We start from the raw sequence: 22,399 nt of genomic DNA, 5'->3' as shown, positions 1-22,399 counted from the left end.
TTTTAATTTTGAAACAAGGATTAAATTAAATAAATCCAAATTATTACACTAAAATATGTTAATTAACAACTAATAAAGTGATAACCGACGTCAGTGAATATTTGTCTATATTTGTAAGCTTTATTGATTGCAATATCATTGCATCTTATTAAAATCTCAATATTACGTATTATATAATAAATATGTATTTAAATATTTTAACTTTGGTCTCGTGGGTCTTTGCCACGTGGCGTTGAATCGAAAGGGTAGTAATACAATGAAATGTTGCAAATAATTGAGAAAAGAAGGACCAAAATGAAAAGTTTTTTGAGAATTGAGGCAGATTTGATAAGTAATAAAGATTTGGGCCATAACTTTTAAGAGCATTATCGGTGGGGGTCCTAATTAGAATATAAATAACTCTTTTTATGGCGTTATCATGTCATCCTCCAAAAGTAATGAGAAAAATTGGATTCCATGTCAGATGATTCCCTAAATTAGCTAATGTGAAACTTTCATCCAACACCTCCCCCGAACAAAGTACTTATCTCCTTAATTGAGGTTCACAATACTTTATTCGATATTTGAGGATTCTAGTGATATAGTTAAGTTTAGGGCATGACTCTGATACTATGTTAGATGAACACGACTCTCCACAATAGTATGATATTGTCCACTTTGAGTATAAGCTCTCATGGTTTTGCTTTGGGCTTCCCAAAAGGGCTCGTACCCTTAATCAAGGCTCACAATATTTTGTTTGACATTTGAGGATTCTATTGACATAACTAAGTTTAGGGCATGACTTTGATACCATGTTAGATGAACACGACTCTCCACAATGGTATGATATTGTCCACTTTAAGTATAAGATCTCATAGCTTTACTTTGAGTTTCTCTTACCAATTGAGGGAATATTCCTTGATTATAAACTCAGGATCATTTCTTAAATTAGCCGATGTGAGACTTTCATTCAACATTCAGAACTCTCGAACCCGTTCAATTAAGTGATAGAGGAGAGCGAAATTTCACGTTCAAGGGTGACATCTAGAGTGTTGAGGATATTTAGCCTTGCATTACGGTTTAACACGTGTATCATATTCAACTCTTAATCATAGGCTAATATCTTGTATTATTGATTATATTTAGCGTTTCAGTGCCGTTTATATATTTAATTTTTTAAATAAAAAATCTAATTTGTGTTTGTGATTATGGTGAAAGAAAACAAATAATATGCAAATTTAGACTTCAGTTCTTAATGTGAAAACCAATAAATAAATGAAAGGTTTTATAAAATAAATAAATAAATATAAAATCAAAGGATGCCGACATGCTGGGATGGTGGCTCTTTCTTTTTCTTTTTTCTTTTATATTAATAAATATTCATCATATTTTAATTTTATAAGATCCATACCGTTTCAATTTATGTTATAAATTATCCCAAGTTCTTTTTTAAAATATAGAATATGACATAAATTTATTATATGCAAAATTAAATATTTAAGAATTTATTAACACAAATTAAAAAAGCAGGCCGATGATTTTACTTTTTTTAAAAAAAAATTGTAAATATATATATATATTAGGCATTTTTTAATCTTTATTGATGGTTAATTGGACATTTTATTCATATGAATATAATATTATTATGATAAAATTAATAAAAGCACTAATTTCTATCAATATTTTAAATTCTAAACCCAAACTTAATTTCTACTGTTTAGGATGTGATTGAACAAATTTATAATTTTAAATTTTGGATACAGCTCTCTGTATTGAAAAAATACTTTAATCAATGAGATTTTTCTTTTAATAAAATCAATGAATTATATATTATTATAAAATACTTTTCAACGGAAAGATTTAAAAATTTGAATTCTTGGCTTTTTAATTATACAATATTTAATCGATTAAATAAATAAATATTCTTAAAAAAAAAAATGAAAGCTACAGAAATTTATTATTAAGTTGAAAAATAGAAAAGAAAATATAATGATATAGAAAAGAATTAAAAAGCGAAGGACGTGACAAAAGCTGTCTGGCTGGGCTTTTCAGGGTCAACCAACATGTTAATTATTATTAATTATTTTCTTTAATAAAAAGAAGTGAAGAATCCAAAAGGTTTCACGTTCTTTGATTACTCTTTGTTTAAAGTTCGTAAAGTTATGGTCGTCGCCTTTGACGAGTGGATCTAGCAGAAGATGAGATTGATCATGCTCCCGAAAGCTTGGTTTGTAAAGTTCCTATATATGTCCATCGGATGGAATAATAACGTTAAACACTACACTATGTTTTTCAATCATTCAATCATTCACTCACATTCTCTCTCACGCCTATTGTGAAGTGATATACACATAACATGACAAGATATCGATGGATATAGATACATCTAGTGAGCGCCCGCCAGATGAATATGACCAAAGCAAACCTCAAGATCTCACTTTCTCTTACTCACTCAACTATATCATATGCTTGAAGCTATGAAGAGATGGAAATAATTTATAGAACCATTCTTGTTAACGGAATAAAAGTTTACTATCATAACATGATAATTCGCCTAAAATGGAAACTAGGCCACTTGTCAAAGCAAACTTGTACATAAACATAGCTATATCAAAACCCAAATAAGACATAGGATGGAAAAAACTTGGTATCAATGTCTGCTAACCTTTGCTGTCGAATGAGTTTCAGCAATGTCTGCTAACTTAGAACTTCTGAATCACAACAGAATTGGCTATTCCAGCTTGTTCTATAGTTTGATCCAATTCAGCCAACTGTTTGGGAGGGAAACCCATCGTCTGGAGTTGGTAATTTCTTGCACCAGTAGGCCTTGATGCATCAATGAATCCACGAATGTCCCTGATCGTATGGTGGTGATTGAAACGCGACACCATTCGTGTCCCGTCTGCCAACCTTAGCTGAAGAGAAGTTATTGGCAATGAGTCGTCTACCACCAAACCTGTTGATGGGGACGGAGCAACATTCAGTGAAGTAGCAGCAGAAGTCAGCTCAGGAGCAACCGAGTTCGGCGAGTCACTAGCTAATGTTCTCCCGATGCCTTGGAATGGAGCGTTGCGGCGCTTCACGGGTTCCTGTATCGGTAGGAGATGACATGGGAACAATAAGAGTCAGATGGAATGCTGATGTACAGAAAAATAGGTTGCTGAAAGAGAGATATATCAACGTACTGGGTAGTCTTCCTCCCTTCTGACAAGGTTAACGTGGACAGAAGTCCTCCTATCTGCTGGTTCAAGCTCGGCAGGGCACTCTGACCTTCTAATACTCTGCCATAATATACACATGTTATCAGATATAAACATCCGTCACAAGTAATATAATTAACAGTGAAAAGAAAATCTAACAAACTTGGATCTTGGATCTCAATTCCTAGACAAAACTTGAGAGAGTAAAGCCAACTAATTTCAAGCCTAACAAGACCAACTTAGTTTGTTGTTGAGGATTGTTGGCGGGGAGTCCCACATCCATAAAATTAAGGAGATATCATGGGTTTATAAGTAAGGAATACATTTTTATTGGTATGAGACATTTTGGAGAAACCAAAAGTAGAGCTATACTCAAAGTGGACAATATCATACCATTGTGGAGGTTCGTGATTCCTAACATGGTATTAGAGTCATGCCTTTGGTTTAACCATGTCAATGAAATCCTTAAATATCAAACAAAGAAATTGGGAGCTTCAAAGAAGTAGTAAAAAAGTGACTCAATTGTCGAACAAAGGGTGTACTTTGTTCGAGGGCTCCAAAGAAAGGAGTCGAGCCTCAACGAATGGGAGGCTGTTCGAGGGCTCCATAGGCATTAGGGGAGGCTTTATGGTATACTTGGTTCAAGGGGAGGATTGTTGAGGATTGTTGGTGGGGAGTCCCACATTGGCTGATTAAGAAGATGATCGTGGGTTTATAAGTAAGGAATATATCTCTATTGTCAAAGTGGACAACATCATACCATTGTGGAGGTTTGTGATTCCTAACATGGTATCAAAGTCATGCCTTTAACTTAACCATGTCAATAAAATCCTCAAATATCGAACAAAGAAGTCGTGAGCCTCGAAGATGCAGTAAAAAAGTGACTCAATTGTCGAACAAAGGGTGTACTTTGTTCGAAGGCTCCAGAGATAGGAGTCAAGCCTCAATTAAGGGGAGGTTGTTCGAGGGTTCCATAAGCCTCAGGGGAGGCTCTATGGTATACTTTGTTCAAAGGGAAAATTGTTGAGGATTGTTGGTGGGGTCTCACATTGGCTAATTAAGAGGATGATCATGGGTTTATAAGTAAGGAATACATCTCTATTGGGAAACCAAAAGTAAAGCTACGAGAGTTTATGTTCAAAGTGGACAATATCATACCATTGTGGAGGTTCGTGATTCCTAACATTTATCAGTATCGATAACAAATGAACCTAGCAGGTTATCCAGGACTGGGAAAGTTTGAAGTCCTTTCATCTATAAGAATTATTGAAGTTCTGAAAAGCCAGATCAAATGGCGTCCATGGACATCATTAAAAGAAAATTAACATCTTAGGCGGCAGCATGTCATCTTCAGACAAGTTGCAAGCTCAAAGACCCTTTAAGAGAAACTTAACTTTGAGAACCAAGAACAATACAAAAATGGGGTTTTTGAATACTGTTACCTCTAGAAAAGATGCATTTTCAGGATCATCCAGCCTCAGTAAAGGACCATCATCAACAGAGAATCCATTCCTCCAAAAGGTGACGGTGTGCGTGATAGCCTCAGGGTGCCGAGGAATTGATGGCACCGTCTCACCAGAGAGCAATCTTGCAGTTCCAGTAAAGCTTTTAGAACCTGAAGATGGTTCAATAGGTGCATCGACTGCTGATTGTCTGGCTCGATCAAAGATTGCATCGACAGAATTACCTTTGGCAGGATCTTGGACAAGCATTCCACTGCCAGTGAAAGTAAAATAAGATCATTAAGCAATGTCAACAAACTATTCCAAAATGTAAGCAACTGAAGATACGAAATCATGTTCCAAGAGAACACTGCGAATCGGAAAATCGATGACATGAACAAATCTGGCTAGATCAACCATCATGAATATTAGAAGGCGAAGAAAAAATCAAACAACATATTGGAAAATTCCAGAACCGGGAGTCCAATGAGCTCCTTCAATCCAAATTCCAAACGTGTGCCTAATGCAACCAGCAAGAAAGGAAAATTTACATCCCCCTCTCGATTATCCCACATTTTCTCAGAAGTCAATTAGAGTAAATCTTGATGAATAAAAAATCAAACCTACCTCTTCTCACCACCAGTGTAATACTCTTGAAACTCATCAGAGTCGCTATCCGAGTCGTCCTCCGCCGGCCGGTTAAGGTCAGAAAGGGTGCGGATGCGATGCGTCCTGCTCCCAGAAGCCCTATTGTCGACCTTCTTCTTCGCTTCACCTCTAGCTCTCCTCGAACGGAGCTCGTAGGGAGCACGAGAAGCAGGCGGGGAAGGCGAGCGAGAACGCGATGGCGACATAGAAGGAGAAAATCCAGGCGAATCGGGCGGTGGAACTGGGCGAGTGACGGTGGCAGTGGCATCGACGGTGTCGACGGAATCGGCGGCATGGTTATCCAAGAAGGTGGAAACGGCGGCGTCGAGGTCCCAATTGTGGCTCTCTAAGAAGAAAAGGGCTTCCTCTTTGGAAGAGGAAGTGATCTCGATGAAAGAATTGATGAACGCATCATTGGCAGCTGCATCATTTTGAGGGTTCGAGTGTTGAGCTTCGGTTTCCATGGTGGATTTTTCGGTGGCTTCAACTCAAACAAATTGGTTTCCTTCTGATCTGAGATAGTGTGATGATGATGATGATGGCTTGGAGTTTCGGCAAGGTTCCATGCCCAATTGCCAAATCTGCATCCATTCTTTTTCCAATATTAAAAAATATCTCCTCCGTACAAGTCACCCAAACGACGGCGTTTAATTAAACACACCCACCTCCTACTGGCCCACCCTAATCTGTGCGTCGTTGAAACGGTGGCGTTTTCGACCGGCGTTGTCCTATTCCTTTCCATCCTACTCCCCACTAATCTTTATTAAAAAAAATAAAATAAATAAAAAATAAAATTTGAAAATAGGTTTTGTTGTCCTATAAATTTTCTCCATTTTTAATATTATTTTGTAAAGTTCTTTAGTATTTTAAAAATGTAGTATTAATGTTGACGTTTTAAAAAAAGTTCAAGAGTATTAATATAACTTTCGAGAATTTAGTATAATTTTTAATTTCTTTTTCTAAAGTTTGGTATTTTGAGTTTTATTCATTTAACCCTAAATTTAATGTTAAAATTACAAAAAAAAAAAAAAAAAAAAAAAAACCATAAAATTTACTTATTTAAAAAAAATACTCATTTTCTTTCTAAATTTACAATATTTTCCTATTTTCCTCCCTTTTGAGTTTGAAAACTACAACTAAAACAAAAATTTAATTAAACGTTCAAAAAACTCCAGCATGCAAAAATTGATAAAAAAAATGTTGGAATAAAAATTAGGATCTAGAACATTGGACAATAATTTGGAATCCAAATCATACCTAAACACTCTACATGATTCCAACGTATCGTTTTAGGTCACCGACTTTTCTATAAATGTTCAAAAATTCAAAGAGTAATGACATTTTTAAAACAAAGAGTCAAATTTGCTCCCATCAATGTAATTACTCGAAAATTATTCAAGTTCATAAAACTCAATAATATTAGAACTATTAAATCAACTAATTCAATTAATTGTGGGCTATTGAATGTGAAAAATAGTTCTCCTTTCCTGATAAAAAAAAAAAATCTATGAAAATGCCACTAGAATCTTATCAGAACTAAAATTGTGCTTGAATGCAAACTCCAATAAAAAAAATCAAGCAAATAGATCTAATGTACTGGACAAGGATACTATTAAGATGGAAAACAAGATTTCTGAACAAATAGACTGGAAATATCTAATTAAACAATCCTAAATTAAGGTTCTTCATACTATTGGTTCCCACACCTGTCTAGCATTCACCTCCAGAACCAAGTCAAGATTCAGATTATGAAGTAGGAATTGAAAAGTTCAAGCTTACATATTCATGCTCCAGGAGATGAAGATGAAATATCAAGAGCTTCAAGATCTTCGGCCAAACACGTTGTTGATGTTTGAAAGTCGAGGAACGACAACAGGTCCGCCACGGACCTTGTCGAGGGCAAAGCTTATTCGTAACGGCCGCCCTAATAGTGCCTGAAAGTGACGGGATGACTATCATTTTGACTAATTTAGGATGTTAGATTAAACATTGTCAAACAACTTCTTATTAAATAGTGACTTGCCTTTCCATCCATTGCATCTTTTGCAGTTTGTGCATCGTCTTCATTTGTGAAGTTCACAAATCCGAAGCCTCTGGATCGACCTGAGTCTTTATCATACATTATCCTGACTGTCAAGAGAGTATATAAACATTCAAATCTCAACAGAAAGGCTTGTTAGAGAGTGATTTTGAAATGGTTAAAAACACATTTTTCAGGTTCAAAATCACTCCTAACACGTTTTATGCTATCAAAATTGATTTTGAAGGATTAAAAGCATCTGAAAATGAAAGAAATGATGAATTTACGCATTTCAAATCACTCCCAAACATGCTTGAACTCAACTTAATAAGCAATTTGCTGATGAAGTTTGAGAGTGATCAGCAATGGATATGAAAGTTCCTTTAGTGATGATTAATGAAGTTTCTCAGTGGCTATTGAATTTCATCCTAACTATATCAATTGAATTCCATAGGCTAATTTCTGGAGAAGTTTCGGAGCGATAACCAATGGGCATCAAGGTTTCTACAATGCTCACCATTGATTTTTCACAGCCACCATTCAATTTCATCTAAACTAATACCAAATGAACTCCATGTCCATAAGCTATTTTGCTGGAGAAGTTCCAGAGTGATCACCAATGGCCATCAAATTTCTTTCAGCTCAAACATAAATTTTAATTTCCCACCTCTCAAATTCGTTGTACTTCACAGTTCTTAATGCAGAATTTCCAATCTCTAAATTTCTCATTGTCTTGCTGTCTCAATATTCCAAGAAAATCATAGAAGCATGGTAAAACAGGAAACTTCAATGAAACAACTTTTTTCCTAAAAAATCATTGGAATTATGAATGGAATTGAATCAAAAAGCTTCGACCCAGAAGCAAACATCATGAACTGAGGTCTGAAATCGACTAGACATTTCGTCGAACATGTAGACTACAACTCATAAAAGGCTTAAACTCAACATTCACGATTACCTTCAGTAACCTCCCCATAGGAAGAAAACGCATCTTTCAAGGATCTCTCGTCCAATGACCAAGACAAACCTGGAAGCGGCAGGAAAAAAACAAGATCAAATTCAATGCAAAAACCATTTGAATCATGTTGGGGCAGCATCTGTGTGACGGGATAGCGAAAGAGAAACGAACCTGCAACAAAGAGCTTGTTGTTTGGCGCAGAAGGAGAAGACGAGGGAGCTGAGGAGGAGGAGGAGGAGGATTGAGAACAGAAGCAACGAAAGCTCAGAACTGGGGTTTGAATATTGCTGAGTGCTCTTCTAAAAAGCGGCATCAAGGTGTTCGTGTTGCTCATCATTGGTTATTGATCCAATTCGCTACAAAAATCACATATAAAAAACATCCAATTTAAAAATCTAAATTAATAAAAATATAAAAAATTATTCATAAATTTTTATTAAAAATATTTATGAACTAACATTAACAAATTTTAAAATATTATGAGGTATTATTTGTTAGACGAATACGACTCTCTACAATGGTATAATATTGTTCACTCTGAACATAAGTTCTTGTGACTTTGCTGATATTATCCACTCTGAACATAAGTTCTTATGATTTTGCTCTGTGTTTCTCCAAAATGTCTCATTCCAAATGGAGAAAGTATTATTTTATTATAAACTCATGATCATTTCTTAATTATTTAATAGGTGACTTTCATCATTCAACATTAATAAATAATTTTCGTCCCATTATTAACCAAATTAATTTTTTTTTATAAAGATAAAAAATGTTGGTTATTTTAAAATTTTATAATTATTTTTTAAATATAGAACTCACAGTAACTAAATTATTAAACTTTTCAAAGAAATAAATTATTTGACCATTTCTATCCCAACTTAACAAAAAAAAAATATATATATATATATATATATATTACAAAATTTTAATTTAGGAATATTTTTTTGAGAAAGAAATTCATTGAAAGAAAATAAATAAATAAATAAATAAAAATAATAATTAATAAGTTAGCTATCCGACGCCGTTTCTCAGCTCTCTCTTTCCCTCGATATTTTAGTCTCGTCTCTCAGACTCAAGCTTGAGGCTCAACATCGGCAGCTATCAGTCGCTTCCCTTGATTCCTCTCCTTTCTTCTCCTCGAACTGGTAATATTGGATTCTCCACATTCTTGATTTATGCTTTCTTCCCGCCTTATCTTCTGTTCTTGTTTTTTCTGCTATCTACTTTACTTGGGGCGGTTAATTTTCATTCTGTATTAGGAAAAATTGATTGTCTTTGTACTAGTTGGTTTATTAGAATGCTATGTAGTTTGAGTTCATTAAGATTGATGGGTTTCCGTACTATTCTCAGGATATATCTTTAATTCCCCACCTCCCCCCTCACTTTTCGTCTGTTTTTCAGACTTTCAGTGGCCTTTCATGATGTGGAGATTCCAGTTTCGTGATAATCATGTGTATTACTGTTCTTTAGAATGTGAAAATATTTAGTAAATCAAAATTTGGTATCTTGTAATGGGTGGCTGCAAAATTGATGGTTCGAATGTCCTGTCTGTTTTTTTTGGTTTATGAATGTTTTCGTTTGAATATTACGTTATTCCTGAACTAGGATTTAATTCAATGCTGGGAATGAGATATAATGAAAGTGATATGAAAATCGTAATGAATTGGAATTAGAGACGGATTGCCTTAAGGATTGAGTTAGAAACGATTCTATTTTAACCCTAAGGATTGAGTTAGAAACGGATTTCCTTACGATCTTCCTCTTGTGATAAAGAACAAGTTCCTTGGCCGAAGAATTGAACACTCCTCTAGATAGGATGATAAATCCTACTTGAATGTTCTTGTTGTGCAACTCGACACATGAATTGCAAAATTCATGAAGTTCTCTTGTTGGCTAAACTTGAAAGAAGCACAAAGGTTAAAACTCGATTCATCATTATCTGTTTTGTACAACCTAGTCGACAGGCCTTAGATTACATCCCAGAACCCTGAATACATGCCACATTATAGAACATAGAAAGTGACTAAGAATAACCCTACTTAATATGTCATAAAAGGATAAAATTACATCAAAGTTATTGGATGAAGTATGAATAATAATTTGATGTCCTTGGTGATTCATATCATAAGGTTCTTAATCGAACCAAATTGAATTTGTAAAACTGGTTTTAAATTGACAAAGAGTTTGGTTCAGTTAGCACATTTGGCAAGCTGATCATCATGGTTTTCAGTTTGTGGCTTTTTTGAACCATGCACGGCCCAGCATTAGTTCTATCACAATGCTATCAAGCTTACAGATCTCCTCCTTATCCGTTCTGCATTGGAAGTTTTTTGCTTCTTAGCATGCGCTTTCACCTTTTTTAATGTTCCTTTTAAGACTGAATGCTGTGTCTATGAAAAATCTTATGTAAATTTCAAGCTCCAGATTGATGAAGATGATGTAGTTGAAATGCTATATTGAAATGGTTTTGCTTCCAAGCATGCAGTTCTACCGTTTTAATTTTTTGAACATTGTAGAAGACTTTATTGAAAGCCCTATGTCGGTATAAAGATGAAGTATAACTATTTGAGATGACGAATTGTGGCGTGGATGTGGTTTCTACTTTAAGCTATCATCTACTTCTTTTCATGTTTTCTTGTGCAACTAGAGCATTGGTAGCTTTCAATCTATTGAAGACGATCTTTTGTTTAATTGAAAGTTTGTGAACTGCAGAAGTTTTCCCGCCTAACAAATTAGAAGATTTTGTTGAGGTGCTTAGCTGAGATTGTTGATATGCTCGCAGAGAAATCTATTTCTTGATCATTATTTTGTTTTGTAGATTTTTGGAGATCTTTGACATGAATGCCTTCAAGGCCTTCAAAGCCAATGTCCCAATTGCATGGAGTCCTAATCTTTATATCACATTAGTGAGAGGCATGCCAGGAACAAGGAGGCTTCACCGACGTACATTAGAGGCATTGCGGCTCCGAAAGTGCAACCGAACTGTCATGCGCTGGAACACACCAACTGTTAGGGGAATGCTTCAACAGGTTGCTTTTTATACTTATTCTCTACTGCGCACATGCACACACTACAGAACAACCTCATGGTGACTGAATGCCATGATCCCTTTTCGTTGTTTTGCTCAATTTTATTATAGGTAAAGCGATTAGTAGTGGTTGAAACAGAAGAAATGTATAAAGCTCGTAAACAGAAGATGGAACAGCATGTGGCCCTCCGACCTCCATTAGTTGTAAATCACCTTCCTTCTCCAAGTTCTGCTTCTGCCTCTAGAAACATGCATTGCTGTTAGATATCAGGTCTACTTCTCATTTATCGGGACGATGTGAGAAGGATTATATTTGAGCAGTGTACTTTTCTGGAATTATTTGATAATCAAGGCTTTTATACCCTATACATCTTGCTGAGTCTAGTTGCTAGCTAAAATAATTTATTGGAATAGTTGCCTGTTTGAAAATGATGTCTATCAAAATCATTTGAGGATTCTACTTTCAGTAAGAAGCCTGCTATGAGACATGGATGTTTACATAAATGAGTGCCGGTTTGCACTGGAAAACATTATTTGAAATATGCTGAATGGTTTAGATCATATAGAACCTAGGGGAAGACAAAATGGCAGTGGCTTATCTGCCATTGATGCTGAAAGCATAGGATGGTTGTAGCTACAGGTTTTGAGATATTCAAACGTAGATGCAGGATTTTTAAACTTATACATGGGACACCTTGAAACACACACTCTTAACTTTCTGTTGCCTTTATGCTTATTGGCCCTTCCACTTCAAGTGCTACCAAGTCATTAGAACTCTTGAGCTCCTCATTGTTGTCTTTAGAGTTGAAGTAATGCTGGTCTTTATACTGATGTTTCCGGGCTAGGACTAGAAAGAAGAAAAAGTTTAGCAGCCCCAACACTGCAAGTAGCCAATAGAAGTAGTTCAAGTTTCCCTTGTTCAAATTACTTCTCAGCCATTGCTTGTTGGTTACTTTATCCACGATTGTTACCAACAAGCTACTAACGAAGAATCCCATGGAAAGAGTGCTAAGAAAAAGCCCTGTGCTCATGGATTTCATTCGTTCTGGTGCTTCTCTGATAAAAAACTCGAGTTGTCCAACATATGTAAATGCCTCTCCAGCACCAATCAAGAAGAACTGAGGTATTAACCAGAAAGCACTTAGAGTACGTTGTCCCAAAGCTAATGTCCTCCTCTCTTTCTCAACAACTCCAGCAGCCACCATGCCAAAAATTGAGAAAACAAGTCCAATTCCAATCCTCTGAAGGCTTGTGAGACCTTGGGCATTGTGAGTCAGCTTCCGTGCAATTGGTATGAATAGTTTCTCGTTCAAGGAAGTGACGAGAAGGATGGCAATGAATAGAAAGGCTGACATAGAACCAGGAGGAATCTCAAAACTACCAACTTTTCTACCCATAAATGATGCTTGCTCTACTGTGAACGTAGTCATCTGAGAGTAGATCGTCCAAAAGAGGATGCCAGTGGACCAAATAGGTAAAAGCTTCAGCACCATTTTCACTTCTTCAACTTCAGTCACGGTCGAGACAATCCAAGGATCGTTTCTGTTTCGATCGTTGGCAACATACTCGTCCAGAATTGCAGCCTTGTCAAGACACCTGATATTCACCTTTTCATTAACACCGTTTTCTTTACAACAAAGAGGAAAAAATGGGGGAAAAAAAAAAACTAAGTGTGATGATAGATCTGAAAAACACTTACTTGAACCTGTAGGTGTAAGGAACCTTGGCATTTTGGTAGTCATTTAAGAAGCTGGGATGAGATGGGAGAGGGAGACTTCTCTTCTTCCAAGCCAAAAGAGCCACCCTCCATATCACTGTTAGAGGACTTCCTCTAGGCTTCTTAAACCTGTAAAAGGTTGTCCCACAAAGCAGTACAATCACAGCAATCACCATGGTCCCTCCAGAGATTCCATATCCCCAGCCTCTCCCAACATTGTCTTGTACATAAACCAACACAATGACAGCAAACAAGGATCCAATGCTTATGGCAAAGTAGAACCTATTGAAGAAGAATATCATGGCCTTCTCCTCCTTAGGATCATTGACATCGAATTGGTCGGACCCAAATCCTGAAACGTTCGATTTTATCCCCCCTCCGCCGAGTGCTATAGTATAAAGTGCTGCATAGAGCATGGCAAGTTGCCCACCATTAGCTTCAATGCATTGATGAAGTTGCCTTCTGGAGTCATCACAATGAGGGGGTCGCATGCCAGGGATGGTTGTGGCCAATGTCAACAAAATAACACCCTGCAAAAAACCAGCAAGGCTTAGGCTAAATTCTGAACTAGAAATTTCTTTGCTGAAATCATTCTTAATGGCTCATAACTTACCACAGCAGTTATGGAAGCAAAAGTTGCAACAGTTAGATAACGTCCCAGCTTGGCATCTGCTAAGAACCCACCAAGAAGGCCAAGAAGATTAAGGGCACCAAGAAAATTAGTCACAATAGTTGCAGATTTAGCTGAAGAGAGATGCAAATCCCCAACTAAATATGTCACTAAGTTCATTGATATCCCCATCACACATATCCTTTCAGAGAGCTCAGTTCCTGCATCATTTTGGGCATTAGAATTGATAGATTTAGACTCTTGGTCTGTGAAAACTAAAGAAAAAATTAAGCACCTAAGATGAGCCCTGCAGCAAGCCATCCTCCAGTTTTTGATTTGTCCACTGGGTTTCCCCAAAAATCCACTGCAGCATCTTCTTCTCCTCCTCCACTCCCATGCTTAGATACCAGAACCTGTTGAAAACAAGGAAGATTTTAACCATTAAAGAAGTCATTCATAGCCAATAGGAACTAAGGAGTTTCTCCACAAACAAGTTACCATTGTTTTTTCCTCTCTGCTAGAGAGAAAGAGAGAGAGAGAGAAAGAGAAAGAAGATGAATTGTTTTGTGTGCTGCAGTTGTGCTTAGACTCACGATTTATTGGAAGGCAAAAAGTTAGTGTATGATTGGAATTAGGACAGAGAAAGAGATAGGATTGAAACTAAATGAGCTTGTGGTTTATACAGGTTGCTTTGACAGCATGTGTAACTCGTTTGGAGTTTTGCCAAGTTACATTTTTGTGGTAGTGGTGCCTGTAGCCACATAAAACTGAACCAAATGCTGGAAAATGACTTGCTTTTCTTCCTCCCCGTCAATACAATCCACATACTTATCTTCTTTTATTTCTTCAAACTATTATAGTTCATGCGTTTCAATTGGGTTTATCTGACACCACTAATGCAAATCAATAGAGACTTAGCTTCAAAATTGATAGCAAAATGCAAATACACTTTTCTTTTGATTCAGTTCTTCAAGTTGTGGATAAGATATGCATGACTCTTTTCAATATTGTGATTCATATCCTGTTCTTCCCCATAAACCATGAAATTCCATCGTCAAGTTTTGATATCAGATTCTTCTTGTTTGAGTGAATTTGCTGCTATATATTGCTCATTTATGACTCAAAAAGGAGATGAACTTTTTCCAAGTTGCAGCCTCCCAATATCTCAAGGCACTTCATCTCTTTGAGAATCCTCTTGAAAGATAAAAAGGTAAAGAGAAAAGAGAAGTGTTTGATGGAAAAGACAAGAGGAATTCAGACAGCAACATATACTGGTGTAATAGAAAGAGCCGTGCAGACATAGGCAGGCTTTTCTTTGGCAGGTCGTATAAAATGGCCACAGTGTAATTAGGCTCAAATGAATGAGTGAATCAAAAAGCTTTGATATTTTGTTTGGTTTTCCACATGCCTTGGATTATATAATTGCTCCAAATTAGTTTCCTTTATTGAACTATGATTGATTCTTAATGGGGTAGGTACTCGTAAATTATGGCTACATCAACTTTTTGTATATGGGTCGTTTTTCACCGCCCATCACTAGCAGATATTGTCCACTTTGACCCGTTACGTATCGTCTTCAGATTTACGATTTTAAAAAAGGGAGAGGTTTTGAGAGGTTTTCACACAGGAATGTTCTGAGATCTCACAATCCACTCCTTGGAGGCCAGCATCCTCGTTGACACATTGCCTCCGTGCTGGCTTTTATACTATTTATAACAGTCCAACCCCACTTAAAATTGTCCACATTAGTCCGTTATATACTACTGTCAGCCTCACTGTCGTTTTTATGCTTGAAAATAGAGATTTAATAAGAAGAGATTCGATATTATTTTATGTTTCTTAGCGTTTTTACAGTGTTGGATAACAGATTTAGAAATCAGATCTCGATTGAAAAACGTTGATAAATAAAAAGTAGTTAGAGATTAGAACCAAATAACTTTTCTTTTTTATTGAGTTGAGATGTGCCAAATCTTGGACACTAGTGTAACATGGTGGATGAGACAAAATAAGTTCATTTATTATTTGATCATAATTAAAAAACAAAACATTGTAATTTCAATTTCTTGTCATTTTTTCCCTCTTGCTCTACCTTACCCCACTCATATCATTATCAAATTTTTAAAAATAAAAAATGTAACTCAAAAAATATTTAACCAAATATAATTTTTATGATTGAATTCTCGAATTTGATGTTAATTAAAACAATTCCTCCTTTTATCGTTTTTCTCTTCGTGATAAATGTTACCCGTCATCTCACTCCTTGTTAGCTAGTGTCATCACTGTTGTTACACGAGGCCTTATCCCTTATTGGTTGTATTACTTTTCACTTGCATTTATGGAAAGTCGTTTACGAATCTAGACGAGGAATTGTTTGCTAGAATAAGAAACAAAACTTCCCCATTCCTCGTTGTAAAGATTCGAACGAATTGTTCCTCGTCTAAATATAGGAAGAAATTCCAAGAAGGTCGATAGTGAAAAATTTTATAGACGAAAACGACAAGCAACAATGGTTCATTGAAAGAGACGTCCATTTCAGATGAACAAATATATAAATTTAAACTATAAATTGAATACTTAAAAAAAAAAAAAACACATATTTGCAATGGCTTACCCATGTGAGCAATCAACCTCTAGCAACTCCTTCACGTCAAGAAACCACAAATATGAACATAACATTAAAAAAAAAATATTATAATCATTTTTTCTTTTAGTGGGTTAGCTTAAAAATTTAGCTCATAATCTATTTTAAATTTATAAATAATCGTCAAATTAAAAATTTAGAGACTAAATTTATAATTTTTTTTAATAGTAAAATGTTTGTGTCATGATTGCTTAATCGACTCGCTATTATAAAGATTAAATTGAAATAATCACAATTTCCATTTTCACTATTTTTACTATTTGAATCTCGACTCTCACATATTGACGTTTAAGATTTGACTCCAACAGAACGAACCGACTCTAAGTCAAAATGATGGAATCCTTTGAACAAATATTTACTGCAGTAAAGTTGGTTGATTGAACATTTGACTGCTGAGTTTTGACTCAACATGTAATCCGACAAAAAAAGCAAAGGTAAAAAAGTTGGTCAAACATAGAGAAGCGTCAGGTTTTTATCTCCCGGAGATATGGGCTCGTTGGTTGCTACCGGCGACGGCCCATTGCTATCCATTCTCCGATTCTTCTGTTGCCGATGGTATAATTGCCCTAATCTCTCTATTTCCCTCTTCAATGCTTCTTCATGTGCTGCATATCCTTATAAATTGTTCAATATATATACTCAATTTCAAAAATACTTGTATTTTCTTTAAAATTAAAAGATGGTTAGTTGAACACGACTCTCTACAATGATATGATATTGTCCACTTTGAGCTTAAGCTCTCGTGACTTTGCTTTGTGCTTTTCAAAATGTCTCATACCAATGGAGAGAGGATTCCTTTATTATAAGCCTATGATCATTCCTTAAATTAGTCGACGTGGGACTTTCATCCAACAACGAAGAGCGGCGGCATACTGGGTATTGCTCGATAACTAAGACATCTATTATCATTCTATCGTGCAACGGTTACACTTGAAAAAAGAATGAAATGAGGGTTTGTTTTGTTTTGTTACCATCTTTGAAAATGTTGTCTTGGGAGAGGGAGGCAATTCTTTGCTTCAAAGCACTATTGTCCACGTTTAGAAGCAGTCGTTGTTGATCTAGAAATGCTACTCGTGGTGACAACATTGAAACTTCGGCCTATTCATTGTATAATCATATCATTAAGACATTAATCAAACAAGTTCATGAACACACAAAAATTATTAAATTACAATGTACAATAACCTGTAATGTACTGATACTCTATTCCAGTTCTGTAATATATTGCAGCTTTCTCACCCGTGATCTTCGTGCAGATTGTCTGTTTGCCAAGATTCTGTGGGTTTTTCATGAAAAGATGTCAACTTTTTTACACCCTTTTAAAGATCGTATAAGACTCGCTCTTAATTTACCTCTTGACTCGTTTCGAGTCAGTTATTCCATTGTTATGTGCCTCGGAAGAAGTTGGCTGATCATCTTCATCAAACGCATCAAATGCATTATTGTTGGATGGTGCAGCCGAGCCTAAAATGGTTTGATTCATCGTCGGCGTTTCGAGGAAGGCGATCGAGTCGCTAATGGACCGACGGTGGAGACTTGGTTGAGCCGACGAGAAGGAAAGGAAGTCGTCGCGTGCAGGGGGATTTGAAGTGTTGAAGTTTGGGAATTTGGGAGGCAAATTTGGCATGATTGAGAGGAAATTGTAGGAAACAAAATGAAACCCAAATCAAAGGGAGGGTAACAGAGGGTTTATAAGGCGGAAATGGATGAAAATGTGGGGAGTAAAGGGTTTGATGATGGGTATCAGATTGTGATATGATTGTGCAGTGATGGCACATGGACAGCTATCTCCAGTTGGTTGTGGACTCAAACGAAAGTCGCCACTGGCTTGGCTTATTTTATAATCAATGAGGATAGGAATCAGTCACCACGTGCCCTCTCTGACTTGCAATTTAGTGGGATCCCTCACTCTTTGTCTCATCAATATCAACTTGAATACAGTTCAATTAGTTTAGGCACGCGAACCCACGTGAATTGAATTGTAGTTAGGACTGTTACTGAGCTAAATCATGGCTGGTTTTTGGGTATGTTGCTCTCTCCCAGCTGAGGTGCTACAATTTCTTCACTGTTTATCAATTTGTTCTTGACACGTTGAGCATCTTATTGGCCAAACCAGAATTTTGGTTGTCTGCCATGAGTAACCAAGCAACCTATAACTAGCGATCGAGATCGAAAATCGGAAACCAATGACTAACGATCGAAATTGAGAATCGACGAATGGGACTAGAAACCCATGACTAGTGATCACTGAACATCGTCAAAGGGGTCAAAAGTCCCGGTAGCCAGTGGTGAGTTGCGGGTCCTTGATTCTTAGGCTCAATCGCTAGTCTTTGTCCGCTGTCATCGATTACCGATCATTGAAGTAGTCAGTCACCAATCCCTGGTTGCTAGTCATTGGTCTCGATCCCTTGTCATGGCCCCTGTCCCCAATCTTGATTGTTGGTGACCGATGGCTCGTGACCGAGACTAGCAACTAAAACAATGGATTGATGACTAATGATCATTTTAGTGATTGTCGAAGTGGTCGTTGGTCACCAACCTATGGAACTAAAACTCTCCACAGTAGTATAATATTGCCCATTTTGAGTATAAATTCCCATGGTTTTGCTTTTGATTTTCTCAAAATACCTCGTACCAATGGAAATAATATTTCTTACTTATAAATTCATGATCTTCCCCTTAATTAGCCAATGTGGGACTCCTCTCCCAACAATCCTCAACACGACCCTCAATCCCAATCTTCGACCATCATCTAGTCATTGATTGTTGAAGGTGGTTGTCAATGGGTATTAGCGGTCAATAGTAGTGAGTGGTGGTAGCTTGCATTGACAATCAACAATGCTAGGTGGTGATCGTCATGGTCGGTGAATTTTGGTGGTCGACACCGACACCGACCGTAGCCTAGCGTTAGAAGATATTTAGATAAGTTTTAACATATAATAGAAATTTGAAAAAGATTGACAACTTAGCTGCATGGTGGCAGCCATCTTTCTCTGCCGTGCAGGTAACATGAAACAACAGACTTGCCCTACACAAACTACTTCAAGGTGTAAACCACATGAATCCAAGAAGTTCTTAAGTATCAAAACTCCATCCTTTTACAGTTGAGAATGGATCAATATATAATCAGAACTCCATATGAACAATGAACACAAACTCAGCTCAATTCTCAATTAGAAAAGAGACATGGAAGCATATAAAACGATTTGGAACATGGGTTTAACGTCCCTGATTCTCTGGGTTGTCTGCACACCCTCAATGGCATCCATGGCAACGGACAGCCCCTCCAATGGCTTACAAGACAGGTACAAGAAATGGATGAATAAACACAGCCGAGAGTACAAGAGCAGAGAGGAGCAGGAACGGAGATTCACAGTTTATCAGCTGAATGTTCAGTACATTGACAACTTCAATTCACTGAATCATTCATATACTCTTGCTGAAAATAGCTTTGCAGACCTCACAAATGATGAGTTTAAGACAACTTATTTGGGGTATCAAACTCATTGCCTGCCTGATACATGCTTCAGATATGAACATGTTAATAGCTTGCCTACTCATGTCGACTGGAGAATGGAAGATGCCGTTACTCCGATAAAGGATCAAGGCCAATGCGGTATGTGTTAGGAATAACGAACCTCCACAATGATATGCATTGGACTCCCCAAAAGGTCTCGTGCCAATGGAGATGTTTTCTATACTTATAAACTCATGATCATTCTCTAAATTAGCCAATGTGGGACTACCCCAACAATCCTCCTGAGGCCTATGGAGCCCTGGAACAGTCTTCTCTTAATCGAGACTCGACTCCTTTCTCTAGAGTCCTTGAACAAAGTGCACCCTTTTGTTCAACAATTGAGTCACTTGTGACTACACCTTCAAGGCTCACAACTACTTTGTTCGATATTTGAGAATTCTATTGACATAGCTAAATTAAGAGTATAGCTCTATACCAAGTTAGTAATAACGAACCTCCACAGTAGTAGTATGATAATGTCTACTTTGAGCATAAGCCACATGATCATTTCCTTAATTAGCCAACGTAGAACGAACTCATTCATTAAAACAAGTAGCCCTGTATCTATACTCACAAGTTTTGAAGCATTTGAAACAGGGAGTTGCTGGGCATTCTCTGCAGTAGCAGCAGTGGAAGGCATCCACAAAATAAGAACAGGAAAGTTAGAGTCTTTATCAGAGCAAGAGCTTGTGGACTGTGATATCACCTCAGGGAACCAGGGCTGCGATGGCGGATTCATGAACAAAGCGTTTGAGTACATCAAGAGAAGTGGGCTGACAACAGAGAGAGAATATCCATACAGAGGAATTGAAGCTTTTTGCAACACACAAAAAGTGAGATACCACTCTGTGACAATAAGTGGGTATGAAAAAGTACCTATGAACAACGAGAAGAAATTGAAAGCTGCTGTTGCTAATCAGCCAGTTTCTGTAGCCATTGATGCAGGGGGATATGACTTTCAATTCTATTCTAGTGGTATCTTCTCAGGTAGCTGTGGGAAGCAGCTCAATCATGGAGTGGCAATCGTTGGGTATGGGGAAGTTGGGGATAATACTTACTGGCTTGTCAAGAACTCGTGGGGGACTGAGTGGGGTGAATCTGGGTACATAAGGATGAAGCGTGATTCGATTGATAAGCGAGGTGCCTGTGGCATAGCCATGGAGGCTAGCTACCCGATCAAAGACTGAGCATGTATACAAGGGAAGAACTTAAGTTTAAAGATTATAAATTATATGCAGATGTTTGTTCATATCCAGTAGATTAGATTATGCAGTTATGTAATAAGAATTATTAAAGGGTTTGTGATAAAGAACAGAAGGGATTCAAACAAATAAAATAAATTTATACACTTTAAGATCAACCATAGAATCCACAGCCCTTCTCTTGCCTTCTTCTCTTATGTTTTTCACTTATTTAACCCAGACGAACGAGGATATATAACGGGTCAAAGCGGACAATATTTGTTAGCGATGAGCTTGAACTGTTACTATTGATATGAAAGCTAGACACTAGATGATATGTTAAAGATGACACTGGCCCCCAAAGAGGGTTAATTATGAGATCTCATATCGGTTGGAGAGGGAAACGAAACATTGTTTATAAGAACATGTGAGGCTGATGGTAATACATTACGGGTCTGTTAGACGAACATAGATCCCATATCGATTGGAGAGAGGAACGAAACATTGTTTATAAGGACATTACGGGTCTGTTAGACGAACACGACTCTTCACAATGGTATGATATTGTACACATTGAGCATAAGCTCTCATGGCTTTGTCTTGGGCTTCCCCAAAAGGCTAGACACTGGACGAACACGACTCTCCACAATGGTATGATATATAACGGGTCAAACCGGACAATATTTGTTAGCGATGAGTTTGAACTGTTACAATTGGTATCAAAGCTAGACACTAGACGATGTGTCAAAGATAACGCTAGCCCCCAAAGAGGGTTAATTGTGAGATCCCATATTGGTTAGAGAGGGGAACGAAACATTGTTTATAAGGACATGTAAGGCAGACGATAATACGTTACGGGCCAAAACGAACAATTTTTGTTAGTATTAACGTCTCGTGGCACTTGTTCCCTTAGTGCTTGTAGGGCGTGCAGGCTAGAAATGAACCAATAATTTACCAATTCATCCGTAAGTTTCCTTCATTATCGAACATATGTTAAAAATAATTTTCAAGTATGTTAGAACGACCCACTTAAATAAAGATGTCTTAATCGAACACGCACTTTCATTATAATATTAAACTCAGATGAAATCACAGCCGTCCAATGATTATGATTCCACTTTGGATTGATTCCCTTCCCAAAAGCAATGGCGAATGATTATGAAGTTGTGAAATTTGAGCTTCATAAAAATGATGGTATCAGCTGTAAACGTGTCTCACAAAAGTTGCTTTAATAAAAATGCAAATAGGACCCAATTAACAAACTTTGTTCCATATTAATTAATCATTCTTTTTTTATTATACTAAACTCGATGAACCCTACTCTCATTTCATATTCATTACCAATAATTTCTCTCTCAATCATTACGGGCCTATATACGTCGCCTCTGTACCCAAAACAGATGTGCAGCCCTAACCACCGTGTAACTTTCTTTCCCTTACTCATATTCTAGTTATGTC

General features: G+C 36.8%; 6 protein-coding genes across 6 annotated transcripts; 2 read left to right on the top strand and 4 right to left on the bottom strand.

The window, feature by feature from the left end:
* Positions 1–2,471: 2,471 nt before the first annotated feature.
* On the bottom strand, positions 2,472–5,861 carry PUX5 (serine/threonine protein phosphatase 2A 55 kDa regulatory subunit B prime gamma). The gene is made up of 4 exons (XM_023657198.2): positions 5,249–5,861; positions 4,622–4,895; positions 3,165–3,260; positions 2,472–3,068 (listed from the first exon to the last, which is right to left on the bottom strand). The coding sequence occupies exons 1-4, from the start codon at positions 5,731–5,733 to the stop codon at positions 2,682–2,684; spliced, it is 1,242 nt and encodes a 413-aa protein (XP_023512966.2). The 5' UTR covers positions 5,734–5,861; the 3' UTR covers positions 2,472–2,681.
* Positions 5,862–6,852: 991 nt separating this feature from the next.
* On the bottom strand, positions 6,853–8,598 carry LOC111777547 (RNA-binding (RRM/RBD/RNP motifs) family protein). The gene is made up of 4 exons (XM_023657197.2): positions 8,419–8,598; positions 8,248–8,316; positions 7,293–7,399; positions 6,853–7,203 (listed from the first exon to the last, which is right to left on the bottom strand). Exons 1-4 carry the CDS (start codon positions 8,582–8,584, stop codon positions 7,090–7,092), a joined length of 456 nt encoding a protein of 151 aa, XP_023512965.2. The 5' UTR covers positions 8,585–8,598; the 3' UTR covers positions 6,853–7,089.
* Positions 8,599–9,257: 659 nt separating this feature from the next.
* LOC111777540 (uncharacterized) lies at positions 9,258–11,643 on the top strand. The gene is made up of 3 exons (XM_023657184.2): positions 9,258–9,392; positions 11,066–11,276; positions 11,387–11,643. The coding sequence occupies exons 2-3, from the start codon at positions 11,085–11,087 to the stop codon at positions 11,537–11,539; spliced, it is 345 nt and encodes a 114-aa protein (XP_023512952.2). The 5' UTR covers positions 9,258–9,392; positions 11,066–11,084; the 3' UTR covers positions 11,540–11,643.
* Positions 11,644–11,660: 17 nt separating this feature from the next.
* Positions 11,661–14,186, bottom strand: LOC111777539 (protein NRT1/ PTR FAMILY 6.4). Its single transcript, XM_087118508.1, has 5 exons — positions 14,101–14,186; positions 13,898–14,015; positions 13,606–13,823; positions 12,975–13,522; positions 11,661–12,871 (listed from the first exon to the last, which is right to left on the bottom strand). Exons 1-5 carry the CDS (start codon positions 14,101–14,103, stop codon positions 11,986–11,988), a joined length of 1,773 nt encoding a protein of 590 aa, XP_086974634.1. The 5' UTR covers positions 14,104–14,186; the 3' UTR covers positions 11,661–11,985.
* Positions 14,187–16,559: 2,373 nt separating this feature from the next.
* LOC111777620 (basic leucine zipper 19) lies at positions 16,560–18,133 on the bottom strand. Its single transcript, XM_023657294.2, is given in 4 exon segments — positions 16,560–16,857; positions 17,215–17,341; positions 17,429–17,519; positions 17,596–18,133. Coding segments are annotated over 4 exon segments (660 nt in total). The 5' UTR covers positions 17,871–18,133; the 3' UTR covers positions 16,560–16,690.
* Positions 18,134–19,429: 1,296 nt separating this feature from the next.
* Positions 19,430–21,123, top strand: LOC111777742 (KDEL-tailed cysteine endopeptidase CEP1-like). Its single transcript, XM_023657456.2, has 2 exons — positions 19,430–19,859; positions 20,358–21,123. Exons 1-2 carry the CDS (start codon positions 19,430–19,432, stop codon positions 20,945–20,947), a joined length of 1,020 nt encoding a protein of 339 aa, XP_023513224.2. The 3' UTR covers positions 20,948–21,123.
* Positions 21,124–22,399: the final 1,276 nt, after the last annotated feature.

This window comes from Cucurbita pepo, chromosome 16 (genome assembly GCF_057944985.1).
Source record: "Cucurbita pepo subsp. pepo isolate OVF chromosome 16, ASM5794498v1, whole genome shotgun sequence".
In the NCBI taxonomy this organism is placed as follows: Eukaryota; Viridiplantae; Streptophyta; class Magnoliopsida; order Cucurbitales; family Cucurbitaceae; genus Cucurbita; species Cucurbita pepo.
Note: the sequence above shows the minus strand (reverse complement) of the source record. Positions and strands in the feature narration are given on the sequence as shown.